The sequence below is a fragment of the Fukomys damarensis genome, unplaced genomic scaffold (genome assembly GCF_012274545.1).
Source record: "Fukomys damarensis isolate Sample0158 unplaced genomic scaffold, DMR_v1.0_HiC HiC_scaffold_24, whole genome shotgun sequence".
Lineage (NCBI taxonomy): Eukaryota > Metazoa > Chordata > Mammalia > Rodentia > Bathyergidae > Fukomys > Fukomys damarensis.
Genome location: NW_022900936.1, coordinates 20,386,456 through 20,394,915, shown reverse-complemented (window position 1 = coordinate 20,394,915; position 8,460 = coordinate 20,386,456). Strand labels below are relative to the sequence as shown.

Here is an 8,460-nt window from a genome sequence, read left to right as displayed (position 1 = left end):
AAAAAAAAAAAAAAAAAAAAAGAATTGTTCCTTTTAATTTTCAGGCGGACTGCAAACCCCTTGAAGACACTGTGCTTATATTAATCCACTTTTAATTTTTTTTATTTTAATATAACACAAGTAAATAGTAATGAAGAAAATATAAAACCTATTTTATGAAAAAAAGTTTTTTGGAATAAAAATAATTAGTAAATAAGGACGGTAAATACATCTTGTATCATGAGCTAAAGATATATTTTCATTTGTAAATCTCTCAGCTCATTTCCTAATAATACTATGCCTTTTTTGCATGAAACGTTTTAAGTATTTGCAAAGTATCTCACAATCTCTATAATTTTGAATAATTTCTTCCTATTTTACAATATTTATTATTTTACTATTTTTTATTATCTATTATTCTTTATTTTCACTTTCAGTTTCTCATAGCAGAGAGACAATGTTTAAAGTTTATATATCCAAGACTTTTTTTTTTTCAATTCCTCTAGGTCATCAAATTTGTTGATGGATGATCTTTTAAAATACTCTATAATGATTTTTTATATTTCTGTACTGTCTGATGTAATGTCTTTTTTCTTCTCTTATATTTGTTTGAACCTTTTCACTTTTTCTTAGAGTAGTAAAGATTTATTTAGTTTGCTTATTTTTTCACAAAATAAAATCTTCATTTCTTCATTTTCTTGCTTTTTTTTTCAGTTTCTATTTTGGTTAGCTCTGATTTACTTTTTTACTACTGTCTTTTGTGGGATAGTGCTATATTGAATTTTCTCAAACAGGCTGCAAGCAATGCAGGCTGCATAGAGTTAACCTCACAATGGATGTGTTTTGAGAAGCCAGTCTGAAGAAGCCTACATGATGAAGTCAGAGTAAATGACACCCAAATTCCATTCCATTCCCAATTCAAACCTTCTTAACTAAAAGGACAAGGTTCTAATTATAGCCATATATTTTGTCTATTCTTTTCCTAATTCGAGAATGCTTTGTCATATACTTTAGAAGCCTTGCTTCCATTAGTTTCCATAGAAACTGCAGGAGTTCATATCTTCCTAGGTAGTCCCACCCTTGCAGGTAGCTTACCTTTATCCCAATTGATTACTAATAAAAATCACTGACTTGAATGGACCAGCACTTTTGCAAATTAACAAAATTGGCCATCCTGGCTCCCCAGTTTCTGTCTTGCTTAATTCTGTCTTTTAGAGTTTTTTCCTCAGGCTTGTATAAAACTAAGCAGGATACTGGAGACTACTGCAGATATTTCCAGTAATGTTGCAGGGTTTACCAGTTTCCTTCTACTAATTTTGGCTTTTCTTTGTTCAGATTTTCTTATTTCTTGGGTACAGTGATAAGTTGTTTCAGATTGGTCTGCTTTTTCATCTCTAGGCATCAATTACTATCAACTTCCCTTATACTGAAACTGTATTGTATACTGTAGTCTTTGGTATGTTGCGTTTCCACTTTCATTAAATTTTAGAAAAGATATTTGACATGATTTTGATTTTTAAAAATTTAACACTTGATTTCGCGTACCACAGTGTGTTAGTACTCATCCTCTCATAACCGTGACAAACCCAATGTCTACAATCTAAAGGAGAGATATATTTTATGCTTATGACTATGCTTATGGTTTCATCAAGTTCAGTCCATGCATCATCAACTGGCTCCAAGGCAGAAATGTCATAGTGTAAGGGATGGAGGGAGGAAGGAAACCATACAGTGAAGCAGGGAGGAGGAGCTGGCAGTAAGATCACATCCATCCAGGACACATTCCCAGGTGTTCACCTCCTTCAAACATCCCCCACCTCCGAGCAGTGCATGAATTCATCCCTGTACATCTACTGGTGAGAATAGTGTACTCATTATCCAATAACCTTCCACAAACTCCGCCTCTGAATAAATGAGGCTTTTGGAGACATTTTGGATGTAAATCATAAAAGATAAATTCTATCCTGAAGAAATCCATGCATGATTGAAAAGAATGTGCTCTGTGTATTGCTGGATGAAATATTCTGCAAATGTCAGTCAAGTGCATTTAGGCTCAAATAAATTTAAATCTGGTGTATTTTCTGCCTGAATATTCTGTCCATTGCTGCAAATTGAGTGTTAAAGTCCTTTATGTATTGCACTGAATTGTCTCTCTCTTTATATCTGGTAATATTTGCTGTATATTGTTAGACATACCAATAGTCCAGGAAAAGTAAAATAAGTCCTTAGCTACTCCAAAAAAATAAATAAATGAATAAATAAAAACAGGGAAAAGTTTCAAGTAAATGTAAGGAGAGATGAAAAAGTTGACACTAAAACTGGTAGTACCAAAATATTAAATATGTACATATATTGAATTGTTATTGTTGAATTGACATTTTATCATTGCGCAATAACCTTTCATTTTTATTGTTTTGATATATCTTATATTGTATTTAAGTATGGCTACTTCTTTCATTTTTATTCCAATTTTGTAGAATATATTTTCTTTTCTCTCCACTTTCAGACTCTTTATGTCATTAGAGATGAGGTGAATTACATATAAGAAATACTCAGTCCATTTTTTAATCTTCTTAGCCACTTACATATTTTAAGTGGTGAATTATCTTCAACATAATTGTCAAACTATGAGGCCTTACTATAACCATTGTGCAACTTGTTTTGTCATTCTGCGGTAGTTTCTTTCTTACAGCAATTTTGTGATTGATTTCTTCTAATAATGTGGTCATCCTTGCCTATTGTTTGGTTTAGCTATAACATATTCTTTTATATGTGTTTACCATAAGTGGTAAAAAAAGTCTTTTGATTATAACAACTCACGATGAAATGACAGAAAACCACAAAAACTACACAAAAACTAGGGGAACTAATACAATTATTCAAAAAACTTGTTGGATACAAAATCCTAATATTCAGTGTGTTGCTATACATCAATAGCAAATTGTCTGAAATGGAAATCAATAAAGCAGTCACATTTACGATGAGCACAAAAACACAGTGTCTAGAAATGAGTGTAATCTAACTGAAAGATTTTTACAATGAAAATTATAAATCATTGAATAGGCAAATTTAAGGGATATAAAAATTGAACAAAATGCATTTGTCATGGAGCAGAAGAATTAATAGCATTAAAGTGTACATACTGCCCAAAGAGACCTATAGGTTCAATGCAATCTCTATATAAATACCAAAGACATTCTTTTTGTTTTTCCAAAGACATTCTTCATAGAATCACAAAAATACTTCTAAAACTTGTAAAGAAATTTGTAAGACGATCCCAAAAACCAAAGCAATCTTAAGCAAAAAACAACAAAACAGGTGGCATTACACTACCTGACTTCAAAATATACTGCTACACTGTAGTGATCAAAATAGCATTGAATTGCCCTGAAAACAGGCAAACATAATGGATTAAGGCCCAGAAGCAAACCCATCTATGTACAGTCCCCTGAATTTTAATAAACATACACTCATTAAGTGAGATCAGTAATTCTAAAAAATGGTGCTGAAAAAAGTCGATGCTCATGGACATGTCAATGAAACTACTCCTCTTTTGTTACTTGCAAAAATCCAACTCCAAAATGATTAAAGACTTCAATGGAAAAAATGAAAATATGAAGTAACTGAAGTCAAACAGATAACATGCTCCAGGACATGCAAATGTACATAACATTATTTGGACAAGTCACTAAAAACACAGAACACAATAGTACAATGAAGTTATATTAAGCTGGAAAGCTTTTGTACAGCACAGGAAACAACAGAATGAAAAAACAATTTACACAATATATTTTTTTTTCTCATTGAGTTTATTGGTACCTTTTAGGTATAGAGAACAGTTACGTTCATCATTGGGATCTTGCACTTTTACATGACAGGTCTTGGTTCTCATTTTTTCCCCTTGTCCCTGCCCTTCCTTCACCTGCTCCTCCCTTCCCTATTTACAAATAATTTATTTCCATTTTTTCATTTTCTCATATTTTTTCTTTTCCCTTATTACCTTTCCCCTACCCTTCCCACTTCCCCTACACCATTAGCCCTTTTCCTACTATTTCACATTGTCAGTTATCTCATTATGACCTTAGGTACCATCACAGTTTTTCACAAAAGAGAAACTATTCAGTATTTACACGTGTGAATTATTTATTTCACTTAAGAGTTTATCCTCAATATGCATCCATTTTCCTATGAATGAACTAACTTTTCATTCTTGCTTTTGTTTTGTGGTTTTTTTTTTTGTTTTTTTGTTTTTGTTTTTGTTTTTTTTTTTTGGTACTGGGGATTGAACTCGGGTCCTTGTGCTTGCAAGGCAGGCCACCGAACCACTGAGCTAAATCCCCGGCCCAAACTTCTCATTCTTTAAGGCTGAGTAGTATTCGATTTTATAGAAAAACTACATCTTCTTTATCCAGTCTCCAACTGATGGGAAAATGGACTGTTTCCAAGGTTTAGCTATTACAAACTGCACATATAAACATATAAAACTGTGCATATAAACATAGGTGTGCATATATCACTGTGTATGATACTTTTAGTTCATTTGGAAAAATACTCAGCAGAGGCATGGCTGGGTCAAATAAAACCTCTAGTCCCAGCTCTCTGAGGTATCTCCATATTGATTTCCATAGTTGTTACACCAGTCTGCCCTCCCACCAACAATGGAGAAGGGATCCTTTCTCCCCACAATCCAGCCAGCATTTGTTATTGTTTGATTTCTTGATAGCAGCCATTCTTTGTGGGGTGAGGTGGAATCTCATTGTTGTTTTCATCTGCATCTCTCGAATGACCAGTGATGTTGAACATTTTTTCATCTGTTTACTTGCTGCTTTTACTTCTTTGTCTGAGAAATGTCTGTTCATTTCAGATGCCCATAGAAATTACTTGATTATTATACATCTTGCGATGGGCTGTCATCTGGAATATATAAGGAACAACCAAAAGTCATTAACAAATATATGCAAATAGTCCATGTAAAAAAAATAGGCAGCAATAGCCCTCGATAATTTTCGGTGATATTGGAGTCTTAAATGTGCTTATAAAAACCTATTCAGCATTGCTAACAATGAATATGCAATTCAAAATCATAATGAACTATTACTTCACCCCAGAACTCTTGCATATTATTATACATAGAAAATATAGGAAGGGCTGCACAATGAAAGGAAACCCTTGTCCACTCTTGGTGAGGTCAGAAATGATTGTAAATTAGCATGGTGATGCAAAACGATATGGTGGTTCTTCACAACATTAAAAATAGAACCACATACACTTATGATCCACCAAATCCATCACTGCATATATATGCAATGAAAATGCAATCAGTAGGGCATAGAGATATTTGAACTCCCATGTTCAGGCAGCAATATTCAAAGTAGCAGGAAGAAGTGAAATCAACCAAACTGTCAGCTGGTGAACTAATAAAAACAAATGGTAAATATACATGATGGAATACTAGTCAAGCATAAAAAAGATGAAATTGTGTTGTTTATAACAACATGGATGAAAATGGAAATTATTATATAAAGTCAAATAAGCAAGGAAGATATATTTCAGTATGTCACTAATATGTGTAATGTTGAAGAGTTAATCTTATGGATTTAGGGAGTAGAAGGCTAGTTGTTAGAAGATAGGGAGGACATGTAGAAGGAAGATTAGGGATAAATTAGTTAATAGGTACTAAATTACACTAGGAAGAATAAGTTATTGCATGCTATTTCCATTAATTTTGAAAAAAAAAGAGCAAAAGATTTTCAATGTTTTCACCTTAAGGGAATGATAAAACGTTGAAGAGACAGATACATTTAAACACTGGCCAGTGTACACCTGTATTAGAATGTCACAGTACTACACATTTACTTTCATTTTTATGCTCATATTCATTAGTTAATGGCATACATTTAATTTAAAATTTAAAAGATTAATAAATTGAAAAAATGTAAAATGTCTTGACAAGAAAGATATACAGTAAATAATAGATAAAATGTCGATTTTTTTAAAAAAAAATCTGCATTGTCTGCATTGTATTGCTGACTAGAATTTTTGTATTACTGGCTCAGAACATAATGTGTAAATTGAACATAATTGTATGTAGACATGAATGAGTGATATGGATATTAAAATGTTTAAAGCTAAACTATAGACATTAATTTTCCGATGGGCTGTTAAGGTTTAAACACTTAATATTAGTAACAAAAACAATTACAAAATAAGTTCTTTCTGTACACAATTGATATCAAACGACTATACATACAGTAAACTGAAACACAAAAAATTTCCTACAGGTGACATTTGGACTAGATTATAACTCTGGAATGGATAAGACTGAAAACTATTTTTGTGCCTTTTAAATTAAAATTATACAATAAATTGTTATAATATTTTAGGGATGAGACAAACGCACTCCTTTAGTTCTTATATGGGTTCTCTGGCTGAATATCAGAACTCAAATATTGTAAAGCTTACTTAATAAACCTTTTATTCCTTTTCATGTATAGGGAGTGGGTCTTCACAAGAGACATTTATTTGTTTGTTTGTTTGTTTGTTTGTTGATACGGGGGATCAAACTCAGGATCTTGCACTTGCGAGGCAGGCAGTGGAACCCCTGAGCTAAATCCCCGGCCCTACAAGAGATATGTTTTAAGTAATGACTAATGCATGATGCTCTTAAAAGTTTTGGACAGCCAACTCCCCCAGATATGAAGGAATGTCAAGGCAAGGTGGTGAATTTGAGTGTGTTACTAAGAGTTGGGTGGGGGAAGGTAATGGCTACTTCACAGTTTATTTAATCAGGTAAATCATATCCACAATTACATGTCTCTGGGTTTTTTTTTTTGGGGGGGATCGAACTCAGGACCTTGTACTCTCAAGGCAGGCACAGCACAGTGCCACTGAGCTAAATCCCTTGCTACATGTCTCTGGTTTTTAAGGTTATTTTCTAGGCTTGATATATGGAAGACATACTCTCCAAAAGAATGTGTCTTGCTTAATGTAGAAAAACACAAGCCAAAAGACCCTTTCAGCAATTAATTACAGTTCCTTCAGTAATTTCAGCTTGAAAAATATCAGAACAACAATTTGGAATAGTTTGAGTTGGCACATTGTTAATTTCTCCAACACAATACCTCCTTAATTTTTTCTTAACTCTTAGTATACAGGTCTGGTGTCAAGGCCTGAAAATTGACAGGGAATCATAAGAAGTGACTGATTTCAAATTCATTTTTGTTGATTGAGATGTCAATCTTAATACAAATCGAAAATGTAGAGACTTTAGATAGAAGATGACATTTAAGTTGCTTTTTCAACTTATATTTCATTCATGTTTCATAGTATACTATAGAAAAATATTGGGAGTAAGACAAGATTAAATAATAACACAGAACCATTCATTTTGTTATGGTTTAGCCTAAACTCTCACTTTATAATGTGGGCTGTTCCAGAAATGTTCACGTATATGTAAATAGTAATTTAATCAACAAATGTGTTTGTAAAATTGGTAAGAACAAATTTTACTGAGTATTGTTTCATAGTTTAATAATTGGATAGACACCTCTTTAATGCTATTAACATTGAAATTCTTTAACATTGACAAAAATTCAAATAAAATATATTTTCATAAGTTCTATGTCATATATTTAATATGGAACTTGGAATTATATCTTCATTATTATTCAGAACTACTAATTTGTACCCAGGATAATTTATGTAAACAAAATGACTATTTCAAAAAATCTATTAATTATTTATTAATGTTGTTTTACAGATGCCCCTAAGTTTATATCAAACCAAACAATTTATTACTCTTGGGAAGGAAATCCAATCAATATAAGTTGTGATGTGAAATCAAATCCACCGGCATCGATCCATTGGAGAAGAGATAAATTAGTCTTACCAGCTAAAAATACCACTAATTTAAAGACATATAGTGCAGGAAGGAAGATGATATTAGAGGTAAGTATGATTTATATGTATATAAGCAGTATTATTTGAGTAGTTCTGGGCTATTTCAGAGTATATTTCAATATAATCACATAGAAAAAAATACTTATATGTACATGTACTGCTTCATGTGAAAGTTTCATGTTTATTCACTTAAAGATTAGTTGCATTCACTTGAAACAGACAAGTTATTATGAATATCTCAGCATTCACTGAAATAGAAGTATGGGTGACAGTTAATTTTAATATATTTACTTATGAAGGGAAAAATCAATCTTCTCAAGAAAAATATAGGGAAAGAAAATTATTAGCACAATTGGGGAACTTCTTGCGGTCTTATTCAGATGAAAAGCTGCTAAAATCATCATACAATTTCAGTTACATGAGTTAAAATTAATATGTATATGAATAATCCTTGGCAGTCATATATTTCTCCCAGCAATAAAATGAAATATAATTTTAGTAAACATAGCTATTTTATCTGTTGTTTAAAGACACAGTTTTACTTTTAAAAAATTAAAAGAAGAAAGTTTTATATATATATAT

General features: G+C 31.9%; 1 protein-coding gene across 2 annotated transcripts in view; it reads left to right on the top strand.

The window, feature by feature from the left end:
* The window catches only part of Ncam2 (neural cell adhesion molecule 2), a 454,995-nt gene that overhangs the window by 353,428 nt on the left and 93,107 nt on the right, over positions 1-8,460 (top strand). For both annotated transcript variants that reach the window (XM_010608552.1, XM_010608553.2), the window contains exon 10: positions 7,739-7,926. In XM_010608552.1, coding sequence (XP_010606854.1) covers positions 7,739-7,926 — 188 coding nt within the window. The remainder of the gene's footprint in view (positions 1-7,738; positions 7,927-8,460) is intronic.